At 35.5% G+C, this 25,080-nt stretch overlaps 1 protein-coding gene across 2 annotated transcripts; it reads left to right on the forward strand.

Moving 5' to 3' along the window:
- The first annotated feature begins 14,760 nt into the window (after positions 1 to 14,760).
- Positions 14,761 to 22,796, forward strand: LOC134534823 (brachyurin-like). 2 transcript variants are annotated; one of them, XM_063373437.1, is made up of 8 exons: positions 14,761 to 14,863; positions 15,679 to 15,785; positions 16,950 to 17,067; positions 18,084 to 18,246; positions 19,302 to 19,468; positions 20,019 to 20,108; positions 20,792 to 20,934; positions 22,535 to 22,796. In XM_063373437.1, the coding sequence occupies exons 2-8, from the start codon at positions 15,732 to 15,734 to the stop codon at positions 22,694 to 22,696; spliced, it is 897 nt and encodes a 298-aa protein (XP_063229507.1). In that variant the 5' UTR covers positions 14,761 to 14,863; positions 15,679 to 15,731; the 3' UTR covers positions 22,697 to 22,796. The 2 variants fall into 2 exon arrangements, with proteins under 2 accessions (XP_063229507.1, XP_063229508.1); XM_063373438.1 differs by having other exon boundaries at positions 14,810 to 14,863; positions 15,684 to 15,785.
- Positions 22,797 to 25,080: the final 2,284 nt, after the last annotated feature.

Consider the following 25,080-nt stretch of genomic DNA (forward strand, 5'->3'; position numbering starts at 1 on the left):
AAGAACTGCCGGGGGAACATGGCACCAGAGAGGGAGTCATTGTTCCCTCGCGCCAAAATCTCGAATTTACAGTTATACAATATAAACTGGAAAACTTATGTGTTAATTACATGTCACTCTTATTTTAATTAGATTTAAGGCTACTCTCAACTGGTTCTGTGTCTATTGAATTTGTGGCCACACAATTAGCCGATAAAACATTCAAAAGTGGGGCTCAAGTTCGCGACTTTTCGCTTATTATTCAAACACTCCCCTCGCTTCACATTTTATAATTAATTACGACTATGATGCACTCACGCGGTTTTCCGCTATAATTAAGGCCCCAGGCCGCATGGGAAAGAATTTGCGTTAGCGAATTGTGATGCCCTTAGGGGGCCAACACACACACACACTAAGACGCACCATTCCCGGCACTTAACTTTGGGTAATTATACCTGATGAGTTTAATGGGGCTTAATTTTCTAGCGTCCTTGTTAGGTGAGTATGTTAAAGTTACAGGGCGCTAGGGCTACTTGCGGGAGGGTGCTTCCTTTGACTCGTGTCGGTTCGGCGAGGGGTACGTTCCACCAGCGGGGGCCAATACTGGCGGGTGGTGGCCGGGCTTTGTGGCCTTCGGCAGTACGACGTCATGAGTGGCTGATTGATAGTAGGGAAGGCGATACAAGATAGGTTACAGAAGGTTACAGGTAGAACACACAATAGCTAGCAAGTGTAAGAGTATTTACATTAAGTCGGAAATTTATGGGCTAGGGTAGCAGCATATCGCATGAATATATTGATGATGGTGGAAACATGATTGGAAGAAAAAATATGTAACGATAATATGACTAGGGCAGTTATACAATTTTCATAAGGAATAGGAACAGAAATAGGAGATTATGATGAGTCTTGGAAAGGGGTTTGGAGGTAAGATATAATAGGTTGAGGAACAAGTAGATATTATGAAGCTGGATCTTAGGGGGAAAGGAAAGAAGTTTGCTAGCAGTGTACAAACTACTGTCAGAGAGATGGAATAAATAAGTACCATGAAGGACAGAGTAGACAGGTTGGGAGAGGAGAATAGGGTTATTATAGCTGGTAATCTTAACTTGCCAGGAGTGATAGTGACTGGAGGAGCAGATGTGAGTTTCCCAGTTGGTTAACTTTGTATTCGGGCATATCGTAGAGGCAAGGCGATCAAGAGATACCAAGGATTCAAGGGCAATTAATTTTGTCAAGACCACTGTACTTAATGTACTTTTCAAACCATACACTAAAACATATCTAAATACTAAACATAATTGTGTACACATGATAAAATTTCCTATTAATTATATTAACAAAAAACTTGTAATTGTAGTCCTATCAGTGTAAAATAGATGATTAAATAAACCCCGAAACTTAATCAGGGCCCCTCTGGTATTCGAGGTCCAGAGCAGAGATTTTGCCCCTCTCCCCCACTCTCTTCCCCCCCCCCCCCCCCCCACCGTCCAGGCCAGCCCAAAAATTACCTTTTTCACTCTCTCTTGGCAACCCTGCGTGGAGGACCATACCCGGTAGGGATGGAGCTGGTACCCTGTTTGACCGGGAGGAGATCGAGGGGCTAAGCGATCACAAAATTCCATTATTTAAGTTGATTATGGGATAGAAGAGTTCGAAGATACAGCAGAAAGTAGTAAGAATGTATAAGAAATCAGACGAAATAGGAGCGGGTGTATTTGTGATCACTTAATTTGTTAAATAGGAAGAACTATTGGAAATAGAGGATAACCCTCAATCCTCGGATTGGCGCCATGTTTTTTACATACTACTAATAAGTATGAGGTAAATAACACAAATATCATCAACTATTCACTCGATTTTTTCTGCCATACTTTGTACAAAGGAAGACTATCGACTGGTTGGTAAAACCTATGGAGTAAAGTGAGACGAGGAAACTTATTTTAAGGAATTATTTAAACAAAAACTATTGTATTGCAATTGCATTTTTTTCCACATTATTATACAAAAATTTCTTACGCGACAAAATAACTATTTAATACAAATATCAGTTTCTTGAATGTAACGAGGCATGTCCCTGGAATATATTTAGTTATGTTTGTTAAATATCTCAACGACTTGTACTGTGTGAGACTAGAGAATTTTAAAATTTTCTTTCTGAACCTATACAATTTGGGAGTCATAACACCATTATGAATTTCAGGAAAAAACAGATTTTGTTTGTGATATCAATTAAAATTATATTATCAAAAAAACAAATGATCACATATAATGATAGAGCAAATGTTTAAACGTAAACATTTCACTACACTGTACTCAAATAAAGCAAATTACGTCAAGTGTTCTAAAATATAAAATTTTGCCGAAACCGTATACCTAGGTCATGTACACTCAATAGAGCTTTGAAGCATTATAATAATACTTGTATTACTACAAAAAACAAACACCTAGGGAAGGTATTGTGGCCACTAACTTTCCTTTCTTATATGCCTATATACTGCGAGGAATATTGGGTCAGCAAGTTTATGCAAAATGCAGATGATATAGAATTTAGTTTAATTTTGACAGTATTAATATCATCTTGACAATTAAGCTTGTTACTCACAGAACATTATATAGTTATTCTTCCTTTAGCATTCAACGAAGTCACAATATTTCCTACTACAAATGCTCACCTGTCCTTAGAGGATTTAAGAAAAATACATAAATACATAATATCCATATGAAACTTTTCTGATTCCAAACTACAATTTATATATATATATATATATATATATATATATATATATATATAACCTTGCGGTTAGTACAATCATGATACAAACTAAAAAAAAAAAAAAAAAAGCAATGTATTTTTACGTGTGCTCCGTTTGCAACCTTCATAATGTCTAAATGCATCTTGTCTGGGGTTATGGAGTTATTGACATCCGTAATTCTCTTGCCGAGTTGCCGAGATAAAGAATGTCACGTGCAGGTGAAGCTATTCCTATCTTTCACATAAGAAAAATTAAGAGGGATAATGTCTAAATATGGAGGTAGCCATTTGGTTAACCATAATATACTCCCTATCGCTATGGGAAGTTGCGAACATGCAAACTCCTCCTGGAATTTGACATTTAACTGCAGAAGAAGAAGCTGAAGTGGACAAAATTTCTCAAACATACCCTGATAATTTCGATGATTGTTTTCTCGAATAATAAAAACAGACCGATTATTCTGTCATCATCAGCTCACGCCACACATTAATTTTATGGCTGCCTCTGACATTTTTTCCCGAACACTGTAAAGGTTTTCGGAATCTCATAGGCGAACACTGTGCCGAACAAGTATTCCTGGCATGTGGATAGCTTTTTATTAACTGATAATCACTTTCCCTTGGATCACACTTAAAACTACACAAATAATCCCACATTAAACAATTTTTAATGGCCTCATTTGATTCCACAAACTTCGACGTCGTCTGTCGAAAAGTTTCCTCATAAGTGTATCAATAAAAAAAATCAGAGAGGTGTCATATGTATATCTTGTCAACAAGAGTTCTTTGCAAGTGAAAACTTCCTTTATCTTCAATATAAAACATTTTTCCTTCTATGTCCCTGTATGTTCCTATAACATTGATATGGCATTTATTACAATTGTTACGAATGGGAAAACAGGTTAGAAAAGGATAGTGCAATTAATTAATTACATGTTATTTACTTACTATATTTTACACTATTAATTGGATTACAACCCTCAAAACGTCTGTCCACAAATTAATCACTATTTAATTTAGTACATAGCTCCCCACTGGAGCTCGGCTCGACAGTGGCTGTCTCTACTGCTCTTCTCTTACCGCGCACATCGGGCCCAAACCTTGCCACGCACTACTCACTCATCCACCGCACGTAAAACAGTCCTGGACATTACGGTCCCGGATGCACGTTTCCGCACACGAAGCCCGTCGCTCGTGGTCCGCTCGCGCTTGCGTCACCGTTTATTTATATCCCTTGACTCCCTTCTGGAATGGTCTTGAGCTCCTTTGAAGTGTTGCGTCATCAGAGTCGATGTGACACCCGAAGCTCCCAGAACGATGGCGTCTCAGTTACGCCACTCCACGCGGTGGCTCCGGGAGACCGCAGAACCCTCCACAGGGGCGGCAAGGTGCTGCGGGCTCTTTAGGAACAACGCTAATCTTTTTTACGCAGGGTAAGGGCGAACGCTACTTTATCGTGCCTTTAGTTGATGGGGGTAGGGGAATTCTCCCCTAGGGATATGCCTGGCCTGCGCGCTGGTCTGGCTGGTCGGATATCGCTTCTGGCAGCCTCGTAACTTAATTATCTGTAAAATAATTTTACAGTATTAAAACAGATGGTTTTATCTAACAAATCTTTACTTTGATAGCTTAAAGACCCATAGCACCATAACAAAAAAAAAAAAGATACGGTACATCCATCAGACACAAAAATATTAAGAGTGATTAAAAGTGCAATAATGAGTGTTTGCCAGTGAAAATATATATTTAACCTAATCTCTGAAGTGATTTACGAAAGGATATAAAATATATCCAAGATTGAACCAGTGTTCCAACTGGATGCAGTTACCGAATTTGTCTGAAGTATAAAGCTACTTATATACGTAACTACCTATCCCTGTAAATAACACCACGAGGACTGAACTGGAAGTGAATAAATGCAAGTAAACGAATCTGTGTACTCGTATAGTACTTACAGGCAAAGAATGTCCCCTTAAGTAATAAAAATACTCGTAAAATATTTTCTACTTTATTGTTCACCATAAGTAATATATTAAATGAAAAAAAAAACGTTAATAAGGAATTTCACAAATGTAACGATCATAATTTACGAAACAAAGGCATAAATCTAGGTACCATAGATTCGTATGTTTGTAAATGGATTTTACAAATTTTATCTAAAAATTTCTTCTAAGATAAAATTTACTTCTTGAAAAAAAAAGTTATCAACCTGTTAAAATGACTAAGTTTTCAGAGACATAAAAATTATACACGGTCTGAATTGATTAAGTATCAAGGGACGGATCAATACATGAGCTTTGTGGGTTTGTTGTGAGGGGGCGGGGAAGTGGGAAACCTAGTTATGTTAATAAGTGAATCGATTCTATGTACGTTTATTTAACGTTGCAAAGTAATATATCTTATTCTCTTTTTGAAGTGAAAACTTCTATAGGAAGGTTTGGTTAGGGAGTAAATTCATGTAAGTCGTCAAAGACATGGTCACGTGACGTGTTAATTTTTCTTATATTTCAAGGATAAAATTAATTTATTCTATTTTTAAAGATACAAGTTTTTAATTTTATCTTTATTTTCCAAGGAAATTTTAACGTTATTCTGTGGTACATATTGCGAGTATTGGATATTTTTTAGTAGGTAGGCCCTAGTTAAGTTAAGGTTTTGTTTTTTCATTTGTCAATTTACGATTTGAATTTCTTCAAATTTTGGTAATTGATTCATTAGAGATAATGTTGATTATTTGTAGATTTAAGTTAATAATTTTTTATTCTTTCAATGAAAAAAACTTCATTTCTTCTAAAAACTTATGGGTTCGCGTCACAGACATGCTAGTAATATAGGTAATGCCAAAATCATTTTCTTGCGTACATTTGACGTAGAAATGATTTCATATTACACATTTAAAAACAAAATTTTAAGTTTTCACTTCTGTCGACAGTCCCCATGGCTGTTTTTTTTTGTTTAATTATATCTGAAAATTTATAAATATAAAAAGTTCTTAAATTTGGGAGATTCACATTTCCCCTCCCCTAGGAACCACCTTGTTAGGTTCACAAAAAGCCTAAGTAAAGTAAACAGGCTGCAAGTACACAGATGTGCACATGAATCCGTACGCGATGTTCACAAGGACTGTCCAAACAGGAAGTGAATCATACCAAGTATGCAAGTATGCAGCAATGCGAGTAAACGAATCGGTGTACCTACTGCTCCCGTACTTCCAGTTAAAGACACGTTGCAATTTTTAAGAACGGTTTTGTAAGTTATATCTGACAAAACACTTGAAGTGATCTAAATACTTGTTAAATCATTATCTTTCCATATTTCCCTAACTGAATTTTAAAAATAATTGGTTGTCTGTTAAGTCGGTTTACGGACGATAGTTTAACGTGACAACGTCATAACAAAACATTGATGAAATGATTGCATACTTTTATGAATAAAATTGAATCATTTTTATTTTAATAATAAAAGAATAAACACTTGAAATTATACTAGTAATCAGATTTTTAAAATGCAAGAATAATTAACCTTTATTGCCGAAATTGTTGTTGTAATAAGCAATGAAAACCACATTAACTTTTCACTTCACTTTATAAACAGTCAACAAAACAGTTCACATGTAGATGACTTGTAATTAATTTTAAAAACTGGCGTTTAGCTATAAAGTTTAAATATAATTATGAACAAGTTTTCATATAAATAAACTGTAATCAAATATCTATCATAAATTATATGAATCACCAAAATTTTTTAGTCAATTGTTACATAACCTATTATTACTGCACTCGCCGACAGATGCTACTTTTTTTTTTAATAATAAAAGAATAAATACTTGAAATTATACTAGTAATAAGATTTTTAAAATGCAATAAAATGAACCTTTATTGACGAAATTGTTGTTGTTATAAGCAATCAAAACCACAGATTAAAATTCGTCGAGAATATTTTACATTTTTATGTCTTCCAGTGCTCAAAATGATATGCAATTGTGGCCCCGGACACGAAATTTTATTTATAATTAATTAATAATAACGGCCATCGCGATAAACAAAGGAAAATATGTATTAACGATTGCCTGGTTCCCGCGGCAGCTGATAGTGAGCACGATTCGTTCGGTTCGCGTCCGTCACCGTAGATAGCAGCACCGTAGGGGAATAATATTATTTCGTTTTTATAATACGATTTTATAACAAATACGCATTCCAAATACACCAAACTTATTTATAATGTGTTACAATATTTTTTAAAACATTGTGCAAAAGATCTAGGGTGTAATTTGAATTATTATGTGTAACTGTAAAACTCCATTGTTCGTTAAAAACGTATTTGAAAATTCAACATTACTTTTAAATAACCGTACCGATTGTGCTGAAAATCGGTGGACGATCGTTAAATGATATAATATTAATAATTCAAATGACGAAAACATGATTGAAAAGTCAAATCGATTGTTGTTCCAATCGAGTGGAAGAGAGATACGGCGCTTGCGTAAAATGAGCGTAAAGGGACACATCCGTAGTGGGACAATGTGCGTTACGGGACACTTTTTCGTGCGTGCAGCCGGCGTTAATCGATTTATTAGACGTTGTCATGTCAAAAAAAGCATTCCAATATTTTTACAAGGAACGTTCTACAAAGACGTACACATACATACCGATCGTAACTACTAAAAGGTAGAATCGTATAGTTAACTGCCGTAAATTCGTGTGACACAAATGAAATGATAAAATTACTAATCTCAGTTAAACATAGTTTTAACAATAAAATATATTTGTTGAATTTTAAAAAAAAATGTAAACGACCTGTTCGGCTAGCTAATACAGTTTGAAAAGGCCAAAAATTAGGGAAGTACCCAAGTGACGTACGCTAGGTTGCAAGCACACGACTGCGCAACTGGATTTCGCTGTTGCCACGTTGATTTGGGGGGGGGGGGGGGGGGGGAAACAGGGAAGTCGCGCTAATCAGCACCGCAACTTTCCCCCGTCGCGCCGCTCGGGTCACGTGACAGGAGTCATCAGCCGCGCGTGAGGGTGGAACAAGAACAGCGATAGCAGCCACGCCAACACGGCGCGAACAAGCCGCGAGCAGCGCTGAACATGCGTCGACGGGTGGCGATAAAAGGCCCGTCAACAATTGAAATGTTCTAAATTGTTTCCGACGGAAATTGATTGCTCATTGGTCTGACGTCATATGTAGTGTGGGCGATGGTCCGAATCTCCACGGTCAACTTGAACTTTTCGTCCACAATATGTGTCCTCTGGTAGCTTGAACGAAGAAAGAATACTCGTTACATTTGCTATTTCCGGTTCCCGTTTCAAAGAAGTAAACCAGAAAATAACGGACAATGTGGTAGGAACAGGAATACCTACAAGAAAATCGAGACAAATAAGTTTGCGACAGGAGTTTTTCAAAGGCTGAACACACAAATTCATTTTTAGCAGTGTGATAAGAATTCATTTATTAGCATTTACTTTTGCCTTACCGAATAACTACGTATTATTACAACTTTCACAAGTTAAATTAATATTCAAAACGAAGCTGCATACTAACTCACAATGCATGGAAAGAATAAACAAAAACAATCGAAAAACAGTTATTTTGGCGCTCTATATTTTCTGCGCTCTAGTGGCTACTTTAAGAAATAATTGGTTTCGGACATCGGAAATCGCAAGTATAGACAGGGCAGCTTTCCGTGCGACAATGTGACGTCATTTACATTCGGATAAGGACACGGACCGCCCACAGGTTCCGGCTGTTGTAGACGGGAGATAACACGGATCGATGTAACGATAACATCGATTACCGATCATATAGAGCAGCGATGGGCAACTTCATGGGCGTCGCAAGGATATATTTTTTGGGGGGACTTCAATTGATTTAGTTGTTGAGGAATATCCATCCCCTGGAAAAAAAAGCGGGTGGTCCGGGGGTCCTCCCCCGGGAAAATTTGGGGTTTGAAGGTGCAAAAAGGTGGTTTTAAGGCATTTTTCTTTCCTAAATATTATAATTATAGTTGGTTACAATATATAATTTCTTTTTTATAAAAAGTATTTTCAGAGAACAAATTTGTAAAAAAAAAAAAAAAAATAGTTAAGATATCTGCTATCCACACAAAATCATTAATTTAAACATCAGAGAAACCTGAATGTTACACTTAAATGCCGCAGCAGTATTAAGAATATTTCGCACATGTACACAAACATAAGTAATAAAGTGATTATATTCACTATTATTATAATATCTATCCTCGGTATCGGACCTGATTTTGATTTTACACGAAGATCGAATTAAAAAGTGCTCACATTACCACGATTGGACTAAATGCACCATGAGCGACATATGGGTTATATCACAGAAATCATATTTTAATATAACTACGAAACTAAATATATTATTGGAGGGGACGAAATTGAAGACTTTTATTATTGGGGGGGGGGGGGCGTGTCCCCCCCCCCCCGTCCCCCCCCGGTTGCGACGCCCATGGGCAACTTCAACTCTTTCGAGGGCCGGATATCGATTTCAGTGGCGTGCCCACATTAGAATTTTGGGGAGGGCGAATGACCCAGGGGGGAAGAGTAGCGGATACAGGGATTTATTTCGGGAGAGTATTTAAAAAAAATAGATAAAATAACATTTTATTAAAAAAAACTTGATGACTTCGAATAACACAGCCTTCACCAAGATCTCGCCTATTTTTTTCTTCATAACTTCATGGGGATATAACCCTCCTCCCATTCCTACCCCTCCCTAGTTAAATGGCGAGTCCAAATTTTGATTAATAAAATCCCCTTAAAGGGCTATTTTAACTTTTTTTTATTGACTTTAAAAGTCAACAAAATCACACACAGTACAAAAAAATAACAAATATTTCTGCAACGGAAATTAACTAAATTAATCTAACTCAAAATGTTAACCATAAACACAACTAATAAATATTTCACAAATTAAAGATTTTCCAATCATATATCTATAAATGATGAAACAAAACATACTAAAAAGACTTAGGACTTAGTATTTTGAATAACTAAAAAATGTATTCTTATCTATTTGTGCATGTCCATTTGATATTGGTTTATATTTAATTAGGCCTAATAGTATTTGAGTACTTATTTGAATTATTTTTTTTCGACTTGTATATGATCCTTCAGGAAAACGATCAATGAACTCCACAAAACATTTCTATGATAAATTATCCTTTAATTGTTTTTTTTTTTTAATTTGAAATAGAGTAACGCAATTCAAAAGGGTCATTTTAACGTATTCCGTGTATTATCTTGCGAGATGAAAATATATTTATGAAAGACTTTGGAAGGGGGGTAATGCGATTGCTCCTATCGCTTCTCCCATTGGACCGCCCCTGCCCATTTTTGAATCCCACCCGATGGCCAGACACACATAAAATAATATTTCAATTTAAAACAAAAAAAATATTTATTTCTTATATGTTCTGTACAATGGAAAATAAATACGTGGCCTGTAATTAAATAACGATAAATAATAACCTAAGCTTAAAACGATTGCCATGTGAGAATAGGCCCTACTATGGGCTTCTGAACCGCGTATGCTTACAGCTTATTCCACACATATTCAAGCAAAGACGTCAAATACACGACAGTATACGTAATAATATTTCTTCGATGAACGAATTTTTTAGTCGGACCGTACGAAACGATGTCGCGGGTCGGATGCTACTTGCTAGACTAGAATCCACTAATGTGTGCATACAATTAATTAAGTCTGATGAAGTTCATTGAATTGCTACAACTTTTAACTTTCTCTCCTGGTCGCTCATGACTCGGTAAAATGTTTTCCTTGGTGTTTTTAGGTAGACTTCAAAGAAATGCTATTATAGCCGTTAAAATGGCGCGACTTCCAAAAAATATTTATACAATTTTTCGTTTTATGGTTCATAGACCCCAAAAACATCGTCAAATCAAAAGTTTATATTACGTATGTATGTATGTATATATATATATATATATATATATATATATATCACAATTTCGTGGACACGATAACTGCCATAATTTTTTCACAAATCACTTCCAAACTAATACATAAAATCTAGTAGTGGAAAATCTTGATCAAGTTTATTAATGGGCATTATCCTATTATCCAACCAAAGGGGTTGAAATGGAGATTTTAACAAAAAACAGCAAAATTTCTGCAATTCCCATAGTATGGAAAATATCACATCCGTTTGAACGTATTATAATTTGTAGGAGTAATACCAAAATATTTTGTCTGAATAAATTTTGTATACGACCATCTATAACTGCAAGGGGTTGAAAAAACAAGTGTTATAGAACAAAAAAAATCATACCTTATAATTTTTAACTAAAACTTTTGTCTGAAATAATTTTTTTATTAAACGAACCATTGCTGCAAGGGGTCGAATAAATAAAGTGGTAGAATTTTAAAAAATTAATAATGTACGTACTATTTAAACTATTAAACCCTTTGTTTTATTGTAAAACCTTAAATTATTTTCTACAACATTCGTCTTAAATATTTTTTTATACGACCAAATATTACTACAAGGGGTGGAGTAACCAGGGATTGAATAAAAAATAAAAAAAAAACCTCATAACTTCATTCGCAGAAACACCATCAAATTCGTTAAAAATTTTATATAAAATTTTTATCTGAAACGATTTTTGATTAGACGAAACTGCTGCAAGGAGTGAAAAAATTAGGGGAAGAATTAAAAAAATTCATATCTCCTTTATTAGGTACACTATCAAATCCGTTCAAATTGTTTGTAAGTCTTATAATTTTTACCCAAAACTTTTGTCTGAAACGATTTTTGATGATACAAACAATTATTGCAAGGGTTTGAAACAAACCTGAGGTTGAAATAAGAAAATAAATAAAACTTCCTTACCACGTACTCTATCGAATTAATGTTTATCTTTTGAAATATTGAAAACTGTTGTCTAAAGTAAATTTTTTATCACAAATCATTACTACAAGCGGTTTAAATAACAAGGGTAGAAAGACAAAATGCCATTATTTTTATAATTAGATATATTATCAAATCAATTATAATTTATTGTCAAACTCCTAAACTTTATCTAAAACCTTTAGCTGAAACAATTTTTTATGAAATGAACTATTACCGTAAAACAGAGGTTGAAATAAATAAAAAAACTCTCTTAGTATCAAATACGTCGGCATTTATTAATAACCACCTTAATTTAACCTTAAACGTTTGCCAAAAAAATTTATTCGACCAATTTTAGTGCAAGGGATGAAAAATAGTGTTTGGAGGTCATTAATAATTGCATAACTACCTTAGTAGGCATAATATGAATTTCGTAAAGACATTCAAAGCTGGATGCATTAAGTTAAAAACATTCAAAATATTTTCGCTGCATGGGATATGAGAAAAATGTTGAATCGATCTTTTTTTTTTAATATTGGCGAACATTTAGGATGTTATGTAGGGTACATTAAGATCTTAAAATGTTCCAGGGTTCATAGAAGTTTCCAAAATATTTCCAGAAGAAATAGGTACTTCGAAATCTACCTAAAGTCGTTCTCTACGCCTATACGACAGTTACAAATTCTTTTTGACCTAAGTTCATTTGCTCCTAACTCTTACAACTCCTAGAGAGCAAACGAGACGGCGAGTAAAACAATTCTCGCTGCTTAAGGGGGTGCCTCCCATTTCAGGTCAAGATTTTATATTTACAGTAATTTCAGATAAACTTGAAGACTTTTTTCAATTGTTTAACTTTACCGAAATAAAAATATATATACAGCACATACTTTTTGCATAACTAGCTGCCAAAGTTACATTTTTAAACGTTTTTGGGTTGTACAAATAAGGAGAATTAAATTTATTGCTGAACTGAAGCTTTTTAGGTTTAACTGCAATACCACTGGCTACGTCAAGAAATGGTTTGAATTTCTTTCAGAAAATATTAATTAATTTTACCTGGCATTTAAAAATTCTAAAATTTGTTACGATTTTGACAGCCAAGAAACATGAAATGAGTTTTTGTGATATAAATGCAAACCATATCATGAATTAGCCAGTGGCACTACAGTTAAGCCTAAAAAGTTTCAGTTCTGCAATAAATTAAATTCTCATTATTTGTACAACCCAAAAACGTTTAAAAATGTAACTTTGGCAGCTAGTTATGCAAAAAGTATGCGCTATTTATTTTTTTCATTTCGTGAAAGTTAAACAATTGAAAAAGTCTAAAAGTTGATCAGTGATTAATATAAATATAAAATCATAACCTGAAATGGGAGGCACCCCCTTAACCCTTGTCATTTAACAGGTTAATTTGACACGCCTTGCTCTTCCGCTACCTAGGAATTTTAAGAGTTAGGAGCATATGAACCTAAGTCAAAAAGAATTGGTAACTCTCATTAAGGCGTAGGAAACGACTTTAGGTTTTTTTAATATTAATTTTTGCCTGGCACAAAAGCAATCGTCTTAAAAAAAAAAATAAGATTCGTCTGAAGTTGAAACTGCTTATACCTAATTTCGTGCCACAATTATGTTGTGTTTTAATGTAAGATCGCCAATACATGACCTGTGGTAGATAAAAAAAAAAATTACGCGTTAACAAAAAAATTTCATTCGAAATATCATGATATATAAATTTACGATCATCATTGTCATTTGCAACGTGGTACGTTAAGTTATTCGTTCTTCTAAAAAAAATTACAATACACTGGACACGACGAACAACGCAGATTTAGATGGTCGCACCGAAACTACCAGCAGATGACTTGTCCTCACAACTCTTCAAGAGCAGGAGCATCGAGGACATGACCCGAGTGACCTGAGGGCATCTTGCACCCTTGAGTTAACCAACCACCTGCCAAACTGTTTCCAGCAAGCAAAACATGCAAGCAGCCCCGAGAGTCAAAAGGTACAAATATTTTCAATCTCGGTTACATTTAACTACGAACAAATCTGTTCAAATCTCAGCTAAATTCACGCACTACCTGCAAAACATTTCATCTCTTCGCCCCGCGTCGTCTTTAATGACCCCCGTTTCGTCGAGAATAATTAAAGCTTTAATCAACTGATTAATTTAACATTAGTGCTCCCATTTATAAAACTAAACCATGAAATAAAATAAAATAACCAGCGCCCAGCTATTCAGACTAAGTTATACTAGGTCACAGTCCCAGCTCACCATTATATATATATATATATATATATATATATATATATATATATAAACCGTGGTTAAATTATAGTAGTCACTGTGGTTTAATATTTTATTTACTAACCAACCACTCGCACTGAAAATTGCATAGCAAATCGTAAAACATTTTGTGTCACTTACCTTACCTAATTAACCTTTAGGGGCGAAATTGAAATTACAATAGTTCTGTAACTTTCGTATTTGCAACAAACGTGAGTAAAATAATTAATTTCTTTGCAGTGAATGGTTTTCCTAATTTACCACTCCGAAGCTATTAGAAAAATTTCTGTATTTTCATAACTCGCATGATTTTGAAGAAACGAAAATGGTTACAAAAAATTGGCAAGTCACAAGCTTAGATCTAAATTTGACCATTAAAAATGCAAACCCCACTATTATCGATAATCTAGTTAAAGGAGGTAAGTTTATTTTTCTGTAGACTAAAAACCAGTTAAATAATAAAGTACGTACTAACATATTTATTTAGTTCATTGTAAATGAAGGTAGCATCAAAAAAACTGTAGTTTACACATAAGGTTACGAGGCACAATTTTTTTATAGACAACATGCGACTTCGCAGATTATTTTTGGCTTCTTCGAGAGACTTTCTTTTTTCTTTTTTAATTTGTGCAGCGCAAATAAAGTACACAATCGTATCTTGCCACAGGTTCATTAACATGGAACGGGTTACATCGTTCCTCGCAAAAATAAAACTTGCCCCGCTGTAGATAGTGAGCCATCAGATACATGTGTAACCTCTCAGGAAATTTAAATGACTGCAAGTTTTTTTTTTTTGCGAATAACTGGCCGACATCACGCAATTACCTTGCTATTAGTCCATTTGGGTATCAAAAAGACCTCATAACACGAGCGAGACGGTATAAAAACTCGCATTAGGGAAATGCTGTTGGCAGTAAGGAATTAGTCTCCATCCTGACGAGAACCTTAAGCCGCCCTCCAACAGGTAAAATGATAGTTCCGGTAAAATTTTTGTAATGCAATTTGTATTCTGTTCAATTATTAAAAAAAAAATAACCAACCTTCAGCGGAATTATTGCAAATAATGGAGTTAAGTATTCTCTTGATTAATCGCATCCAAAGAAAGCCGGGAAAAAAAACATTGATAAAACCTCGCTTTGAATAGGCCATAACCAAGCATGAGAAGTTAAATGTGGTATTTTATAGTGTAGTATTATTTCAAACCCTCTGCTCAAGATCAGGCGAGAAAGATTCGATCATTCAGACGTTTAAATCTGAATATTTTGATGTAATGGACAAAAAAAAAACACAGATTAGCGTAGCACCAAACTAGGTAATCATGCACCAACAACTATTTTCTGTTAATTTCGTAAGTACGCTGTTAGAAATTACTAGAATTTACGAATTTTCAACGAAGACTTGACTTCCGAGTTGTATGTTTCGTTCTAAACAAAGTTAAAAATACACTGTGACAAAATCAGAGAGTGCTTACTGTACACATAAACAGTTTTTTTAATGGTTTGTTAATAAACTAATAATATTCTTTTTGATTCATGATAAAAGTAATTGTCCGTAAATTTACGAAGATTCATGGTTAATTTGTAACCAGTGTTATTCGTAAATTGAAGATGAAAATATTTAACAGTGCATATTAAGCTGTCAAAGTCGGAATGTTCCTCGCATTCCCTGTAAATAAGTTTCGCAGTATCCTGAAGAGAGTGTGTAATGTAAGAACGCTTGAAAAAAAAAAACTTTGTAATTTTAAAGAAGTGGAAAAGTGTTGTTATGATTGTGTTCCAGCACAGCAGTGATCCTGCGTGAAGTGACACCAACTCTAGACATCACTCGAGAACATGAGGCTGCACCTGACTCTAGCACTGCTTGCAGTGGCTGCTTCGAAACTCAGGGTGAGACAACTAACTACCCGCCGCACGTCCTGGCAGACTGTGGCGCCAACAGTTTTTCGTAATAAAACGGGAAATTTTCCCTTAAAATAATTTTTTTTCCCTACGAAATACGGACATTGAGTGACTTTTTGAGGATTTTTGACTCACTTTTAAGGAAAAGCGGGAAAATTTGACGCTAAAATCCAAGATAGAGGCCTTTCATTGACCCCACTCCCTGCTTCCTCCCTTCCCCTGAAACTTGACCCAGAATCGACCAATATATACTACTCATTGGGTAGAAATCTGATATCTACTGATTTATTTTCCAGACTATTGCTATAATTAATTACATAATAGTAATATGTGGAAACAGACATAATGTACCCTACCAAGCTTTAATTTTATTTATGAACATTTAGATATGCTATAACCTAAACACCTGCAAAAAATAAAATAAATTAGGATTTTTTTTATGAGAACTACAGTTCTTTAACAATAATTTTACGAATTGGTTATGTAACTGAATTAACATATACTTACTTTTCATTTTAGTTACGATCACTAGACCTGCAAACACCTAACCGCGCGCCCAAGCTGCACAGTAAAAATATTTTTGAGTGCGTCACTGAATGGTTTATTTGCCAATAGAACTGTAAAAAAATATGTGATTGGGGTTATGAATACCGTATTTACTTGTATGTCTGAGTTCCAATATAGTAAGAGTTTTATAATTCACTGTAAATGCTTTTAAATACGTACCGTGTCAAAATACTAATTTACATGAAAATTTTTTAAACCAAATACATGAGAGTCTTTTGGTGTACTGTTAGTAGAAAAATCTTCATGTCTGAATTTGACAACTCTATTGGCAAATCGAAAGCAAATGATGATGATTTCGTGCGCAGAACACAAGAATAAGACTATGGTGTGTAATTAGCCTATGGTTGAGCAGCATTGTTTTACTTACATATTTATTCCTTCCTTCGGGGCGGTGACGCGGCGTGCCATATCTGCAGTGAGTTTCTTGGTTACAGGGAATCTTTGCACAATTTTTAATCGCATTTATAGTCGCATGTGCGTGTGTCCGCATTTGAAACGCTATGATTCATTGTTTAGGCTTAACAATGGTGCGATTGCAAATCGCAAGTGTTCACCTAACAGTACCTAATCTTTCATTGTTCGCAGGCCGAGTCGGATGATCTCGACACGTCGAAACTGAAGCCGGTGGGTTACTACGGCAAAGCGAAGGATGAAGTCGATACCAAGCAGCTCAAGCCAAGGAATTACTATGCTAAAACGTTGCGTGAGTATTATGAAAAAGAAAAGGGGGTTGTCTGTAAAGTCGGTTTACGGACGATAATTTTACGTGATAACGTCATAAGAAAACATTGATGAAAAATTTCACACTTTTTAATTTTCAAATATTATTTACTGTTTTTGAAAATTTAATTTAAATAATTTGTTTAAATATAATCACAAACAATTAATTATATAAATAAACTGAAATCAAATCAATGTCAATAAAGTGTTAATTTGAAATGACGAAATTGGACAAATAAATCACATTTTTTAAATTGCTGCTTTAAAAAAGCCCGCCTTAACATGTTTGATATTATAGAAGATTTTCTCGCACGGTGGTTGGCCGGTTCTTGCACGCTCGGCTCAGGCGGAACGTGACAATGAGTCATGCTTTTTCGTGCGTGCAGCCGGCGTTCATCGATTTATAAGACGTTATCACGTCAAAATACATTTTGCATTCTGTTGTCAATACAATCTGCGACTGGTCGCAGAGTATTTATCTGTTTGGGATTTGGGATACGGTTTCATATGAGTAAGCTATTGACGAACGCATGTTTGAATTCACGCTGGTGACCAACCTCTAGATCAGATAAGTTATGAAGTGAGGATTTTTATTTTTTGATATAGTGCCATACTTATACAAATGAATCGTCCTTTGTGGGCAAAACCCTTGAAAACTGCATCATTGCGATGTGCGTAGTTCTACAACCTTGGCACCAAACTCAATTTCCCTCTTGATTAAAACTGATAGATTCCACACCTTGAGCTCGATTATACACGCCAAACGACAGCAGCCTGTGGGTGCACACCAGGGGCGCAACAACAGGGGGGGGGGGGCAAGGGTATTTTGCCCCCCCCCCCCCTTCTGAAACCTTGAAGTGGGGGCAAACGGGGCAACTTCAATAGGGGGGATCGATGATTCTTTATTAAAAGGTATATTGCCGCCCCCCCCCCTCCTTCCTCTGGAAATTTAGTTGTTGCGCCCCTGGTGCACGCGGCTCTTGTGTTGCTGTTTCCCAGCTGACGCGCCGAAGCTACCCACGCGGAAGATCGTGAACGAGGTGCCGGCGAGTCGCGGCCAGTTCCCGCACCAGGCAGCGCTAGTGTTGGACGAGGGCGGCTTCTGCGGCGGCTCGCTGATCAAGCCGCAGTGGGTGCTCACAGCGGGGCACTGCACGCACACGTGAGGAACAGACACTCGCCACTTACATCATTAAGATTAAAACGCACAAATTATTTAAGGAAGAAACCATGGAATGTGGTATGCTGTGATGAAGCTGAAGAAATATTTTACCATACAATCGCCATATTTGGACACCCAAAACATTGTTGAAATGATGCTTAACGACGCCTAATAATGGTTAATAAGTGTGAATTTAAAAATTCAGACCTCAGAAACATTCGCTACAATAAAATACAGTCCTTAAAAATGTTTCCACACGCCAACCAATGTTGTGGGATTCCTGCAAACATGGTGGCAGACTTTCAGCTGGACAAGAGGTGGCATCACTTAGTATCCATGCAGTAATGCATGCATGACCACCCCATGAGTGAAACTAATATGCTTATTTTAGTTTATGACCACATTAACTTATATTTGTACTGGATCTCGCTTGTTAGGCCTTACGCTTAGGTGACTAGCTGATCTGGTTGGTGATGGTTTGTATCCTTTATCATGGTTTTTCAGCAACAAGTCTGTGGTTATATAATTAGGAACCTACTGTGATCTCTAAGGTCGCATTTAACCACGATTATTCATATATATATATATATATATATATATATATATATATATATAAAGGGAGAGAGGGTGTATGTGTGAGAGAGAGAGGAAGTATGAATTTGGGGTGGGGGATAAATGACTTCTTGCATTTGTTGATTTTATCAGTCAGTGTTTCGTTAGGAATAACTAGTGTTATATTTAAATACATTACTTGGAAACTTTGCATTTTACTGAAAGTTTATGCTCACTTTATAAAATAAATCAATTCCATTCAAAGGTATTGTCTTACAGCTTGCTTAGAGTATTCTTGCTTACGTGAATGACCTCTGAAAATGACAAGGCTTCTTAAGTTATTGAGGAATAGTATGTTGACTTGCAAACAGTTGTTCCATAAAGTCAGCTTCGAGCCTAAACGGCGTGTAAGTATGTGCATACGGCTTTCAAGCTGCAATTTTTCTGAAACAAGCATTGGCTGTACCAATGTCACACAAGTGCATTCATTTATTTTGTTACAGTATCCGCTCCTTCAAGGTTTACCTGGGCGCAGGAAATCTAAAAGCCAGAGAGTACGGGCGTGTGTCTATGATGACATATCACAAGGTTGAACACTCAGGCTTCAATATCAACACTCTTCACAACGACGTAGCATTGCTGCGACTTCCATCGCCCGTCGCCTACAACCGTGAGTTTATTATTTAGGCCAATTATATTTAAGATAAATATTTTGCTTTTGTAGTGAATAAAGTATTTATAGTCTAACCCTTGGATAGGCTGATTGCTATTGGCAATTTTTAAATTGTAAGTTCTATATCCTGACAATCATATTTATACAAGCTTTATGTCCTGGCATTCACATTTCTGTATAGGCTACTGGATGGAATACATGCATGTAAAATAAGTTACAGTATGTACCTAATGGTTCAGTTTTGTCTATATCAATTTTTGTGGTCCAGAGTTAGATGTCCGATTCAGTACTGTTTGCAAAGGGCAACTTTGGAAAACTGTTTCACTGAACAGTCGGGTTTCCTACAGTATAAAATTGTACAGAGTCCACCACTGCGTTTTTTTTTTAACTTCTTGTACAACGACATTTTTTATGGTGGTCACCATACATAGCCGCATAGTTTTTAGCTGCACAGAATAGTAATAAAATAAGTATTTTAGTTTTGCATGGTATTTCCATTTGTTTTCTGCAGATAGTTAACAAACTGTTGTAAATGTTATTTTTCCAGAGTTCATCCAGCCCATACCATTGGCGAATAGTTATAACACTTATGAAAACCACCGTGCCCAAGTCAGTGGTTTTGGGAAGACATCAGATTGTGAGTGATAAACTAAATCAAAATACACTCCAAAATAGTATATTGCATGTAAATGAGTTCACTTATCGGTTAGGGAACTCTCGGGTTTAGTGGTCACGCCACTCGTTTCCAACCAAGGTTATCCGGGTTATGATTCCCAGCGCGAAATCCATCACTGATCTTCTCTCATCTCATCACCTCTCACATACAATAATGTCCAAATAAAGTCATTCAGTCGTTCATCCATATGTATTCCTTCTAAATGTATGAGTTTTCCCATTATATTATTTGATTAATCTTTGTACTAGAATCACTAAATATTAGAGGAGTCATTAAATTTAGAGTTAAGTTCACCTTTTCTATTTTTTTAATTTAATTCTTTTTCACGTGTAGATTCTGCTGATGTAGACCAAGTAACATACTCCTCAACTTAACAGCACATCATGATGAATGAGAATATTTATTGTCATTGCCATAGTCTGTTTGTATGTTTGTATAAATTACTTGTTCAATACCTTTTTTCACAAATTTGTCCGGACTAAACATACATCTAATCGAAGAAAATATTAAAAATTATGATAAAAAAAAAAGGTACTTAACATGAATTGTAAAAATTTGAAACGACCCTGAGAAAAGTCAGTTTCAACCTTTCATTTTCTTGTCCAGAGTTAACGCAGATGTTACATAGCATGCATGTTCAACAGACTCGTCTTCGGTGAGCGACACTCTGAACTATGCGGATCTGGCCGTGATCAACAACAACGACTGCCTGAGGTATTACAGCCCTTCTCTGATCCTCGCCTCGACTCTGTGCTGCACGACTGTCTCTGGCGGCAGCACCTGCAATGTGAGTACACTCAGTCAGATGAAATTTGATGTTGAGGTGAATGAAAATTAACCAACATGGCCAATATGGCAACATGGTTTCAATTTTTTTTTTAGGCAATTACAGTTTTATATTGTTTATTTTTTTAAATTGTAGCTACATTAAGAATAAAATATAATTTCGTGTAATGCGTGAAGTTAATAATGACTAATTGCTACAAATAATTTCACCTGTGAAGTCTTTGGAGTTTGGTTTTGAGTGACTTAAACTGTAATTATACTGTAATTAGACACTCTGTTATGGGATTTTAACATCTCTTAATATGTTATCTATGCATTTACCAACATGGCAACTTTATATTCGTATGTCTCCCCCTTAAGACTGCACTGTGCCTTGATTCTGTATCGATCAGAGCATGAGATATCCGTGTCATCATAGACAACAGAGGAGATGCCATAGTCCGGAAGTAGAACTTGTTGAACATAAATAATACACAGCATAGTTCAAATGCGAAACCTGGTGTACTGACATAGGAATGCACAATAAAGATGGCATTCAGCCACACATTAAAGACCGAAACTCTTCAAAAATATCAGCCATAATCAGTGCATCGGTTTTGACGTAGAAGGCACTGTATCCACCAAGTGTTGTACATGAAAATGTGTTTCATACTTCTAATGCGAGAACGTAATCGGATTTGGTGATGTGAGAGTCCAAAATACGGCTGTGAAAGGTCTCAATTTCCATCAGCTGCATCTCATCCAAGCTTTCCCAACTTTTCAATTAATCTATGGTAGACAACTTTCCATGTGGTCTGAAATCGGTAGTCGGACAAAGAACACCAAGTACCGTATAGTAAAATTGAGGCTCAGGCAAATATGAGGTGAACTAAGCCAAAGATATACTCATGAAATAAAACATAATAAAATTACAAACTTGTATCTTTAAAAATATAATAAATTAAGTTTAATCGTTGAAATATAAAAAAATTAACACATCACGTGACCATGTCGATGACGACTTACATGAATTTTTTCCCTATCCAAACCTTCCTATAGAAGTTTTCACTTCAAAAAGTTTTATACATAACCTAGTGACCAGTATTTCAAAACGTTTTATTGGTTTACTTGGTGTGTTTCAAAATAATAGTGAAATGAGAAAAATCACTAACCAACATTAAAACTGTCATGTGTTCAAGAGTAAAGAAAATAATGTGTTACGTCTTTGATACACAGATTTATTTAAACTTTTGCTGTTTTAATTCCATATATATATATATATATATATATATATATATATATATATATATATATATATATATATATGTATCAAGAAAGCATAATGCTGTTTGGGAAGACCCCCTTATCATAATCGGACTTTTTAAAATTATATTAAAAATAATTTAATTGAATAGAACTAAATTTGTGCCATTTATATATTTAATTATTGCTTGGAATTTAAAGTACTGCGAAATTTAAAAATAAAAATACACAAAACCTACACGAAAGTACGACAGTACACTAAAAACATTTTATTTAGGCTTTAGAATATTTAGTTTGCATGTTTTGTAGCTAGTTTCATTGTCTATTTAATTTATTTATTTATTTGTTTACTATTACAGGGCGACAGTGGTGGTCCTCTGGTGAGCAACGAAGGAGGCTACCCCGTTCAGATCGGAGTAGTGAGCTTCGTGTCAAGCAAAGGATGTTCAAGTGGCTACCCAGCAGGATATGCCCGTGTCTCGTCCTTCTATCCTTGGATTATGTCAAATGCTAGAGACTAATAACTAATTAACTAAACCTACAATCATTGACATTGCATTGTTATTTTATTTCAAAAGTAAAAAACAAATCTACTGTGTATTAAAAAAAAATTCCAGCATAGTTTGAGTTTGATCTATTTATTACAAATCATGATTCCCACCTAAATAAAACACAGAAATAAATTAAAAAATAAGAATTTAAAAATGTAATTTAGAATTAAATATGAAAAAAAAATAAAAAGCAAGCAAATTATAATTCATATATATATATATATATATAACTTTTGGATTTGCACCTCTTATTTTGTTCCACAATATACAAACTTTCAAAAACAAAAAGGTTAAAACATTTATTTCACAAAAACGACAAATTCAATAATCGAAATCTACTATATAAAAATAAGTCGGGTTTTCCTTCCTGACGCTATAACTCCAGAACGCACGAACCGATTTCCACGGTTTTGTAGTCGTTGGAAAGGTCTCGGGCTCCGTGAGGTTTATAGCAAAGAAAATTCAGGAAAAATTCAGGACAAACCAACATTTTTAATAGATGGCGCCGGTGCGTGATACATTGTTTGACAGCTACTCATCGTTCTCTGCTCAGTTAATTTCATGTGACAAACCGGTATTGTGTTTACTGTGAAATTGTGAAAAAAAAAAAAAAAAAAAAAAAAATAAGTTATTCGTTTCCTAACATTTCAATTGGAAACCATCAAATCAACTACTCATTGTTCTCTGCTCAGTTAATTTCATGTGAGAAACCGGTATTGTGTTTACTGTGAAATTGTGAAAAAAAAGTAAAAAAAAAAAAAAACATATAACGTATATTGTGCAAATTTTTATTCAATTTCAACAGCAGGCATTTGTCTTTAAGGTCGTAAGTTGAACTGTGTAAATTATGTGGATCGTGCATTTGAGGTTAAATTCACCACTCTGTCCATAGCCCAAAATGCCTAGAGGACGACGTGCCAACATCGGCCGCCGCACAAGACATGCAAGCCAGCAACAAGTGTATTCACAGAACTTAAGCGAAGAAAGACAAAATATAATAAGAGAAAATGCCCGATTGAGACAACGCGTGAGCACACGAAGATCATTGGCATCATACAATCGCTTGGCATTCCAATATGATCCCACTGCGAACTACAGTGTTACAGATACAAGGACAAATATATCATTTGCATGGTTCAATGGTGCCAACACCAGATGAACCGCATCAATTTCTGCAAATATATTTCATTTCGTCGATGGTGGATCAGCTGAATGTGCGGTGCAATATACAGGGAACACAACAGTTAAAGAGACGAATTATTGAACAGTTGCAAGCATTTTTTCATCTAATAATGCTGTGGTTAATATGTTCAAAACAGCATTGGAACGAATGCCATCGGATACGCACAAATTTGTCATAAGAGCGGATTGTACCCCAACAGGTGAACATGTGCGAAGATTCAATGCACCCACCGTTAATGATGTTGCTGCAATTATTGTTGGCGATCCAACTAAATCGCGAGACATTGTCGTTCAGCGAAGAAGCAATATCATGCATCGTGTAAACGAGACACATAGTTTGTACGATGCGTTACAATATCCAATCATTTATTGGCAAGGGCAAGACGGATACGACATCACGTTGAAGATGGTCGATCCAATTACAGGTACAATATTCACACACTAATTATTGCTATTATTGCTATTATTGGTTTCCATTAATTATTGCTATTATTGGTTTCCATTAACAATTCATTTAATTTTGCATTTTCAGGCGTATCAACGAATAAAAATCTAAGCGCAATGAATTACTATGCGTATCGTATGATGATTCGTACACATGAGGAGAATGTCATTCTGAAGTGCCGTCGGCTATTCCAGCAATGCGCTGTCGACATGTATGTCAAAGTCGAGACCGAACGTTTAGCGTTTATCCGATTCAATCAGGCAAAGCTACGATCTGAGGACTATATACACTTGTGTGATGCTATTCATTCAGATGGTGATGTTCAGAATGTCTGACGATTCTCCCATCATCTTATATCGGAAGCCCACGCCACATGCACGAATACGCTCAAGATGCTATGACGTACGTGCGAAATTATGGAATTCCGGATTTATTTATTACGTTCACATGCAATCCGAAGTGGACGGAAATTGAACGTGAGTTGGAACCGGGCCAAAAACCGCAAGATCGCCATGACATAATCGCCAGAGTATTTCAGCAAAAACTCAAGGTTATGATGGATGTGCTTACTAAGTATCGAGTTTTTGGTGACACGCGTTGTTATATGTACTCGGTGGAATGGCAGAAGCGTGGAATACCGCATGCTCATATCCTAATTTGGTTGCTGAACAAATTACATTCAAATGAAGTGGATGACATCATATCAGCTGAAATTCCTGATCCAGTC

Source organism: Bacillus rossius, chromosome 8 (assembly GCF_032445375.1).
Source record: "Bacillus rossius redtenbacheri isolate Brsri chromosome 8, Brsri_v3, whole genome shotgun sequence".
Classification (NCBI taxonomy): domain Eukaryota; kingdom Metazoa; phylum Arthropoda; class Insecta; order Phasmatodea; family Bacillidae; genus Bacillus; species Bacillus rossius.

Excerpts from the sequence above, each read along its gene's own strand:
- LOC134534823 (XM_063373437.1), top strand. The coding sequence starts at position 15,732 with ATGAGGCTGCACCTGACTCTAGCACTGCTTGCAGTGGCTGCTTCGAAA. Across the intron at positions 15,786-16,949 it reads TGGCTGCTTCGAAACTCAGG|GCCGAGTCGGATGATCTCGA; the intron begins GTGAGACAACTA and ends CATTGTTCGCAG. Across the intron at positions 17,068-18,083 it reads TTACTATGCTAAAACGTTGC|CTGACGCGCCGAAGCTACCC; the intron begins GTGAGTATTATG and ends GCTGTTTCCCAG.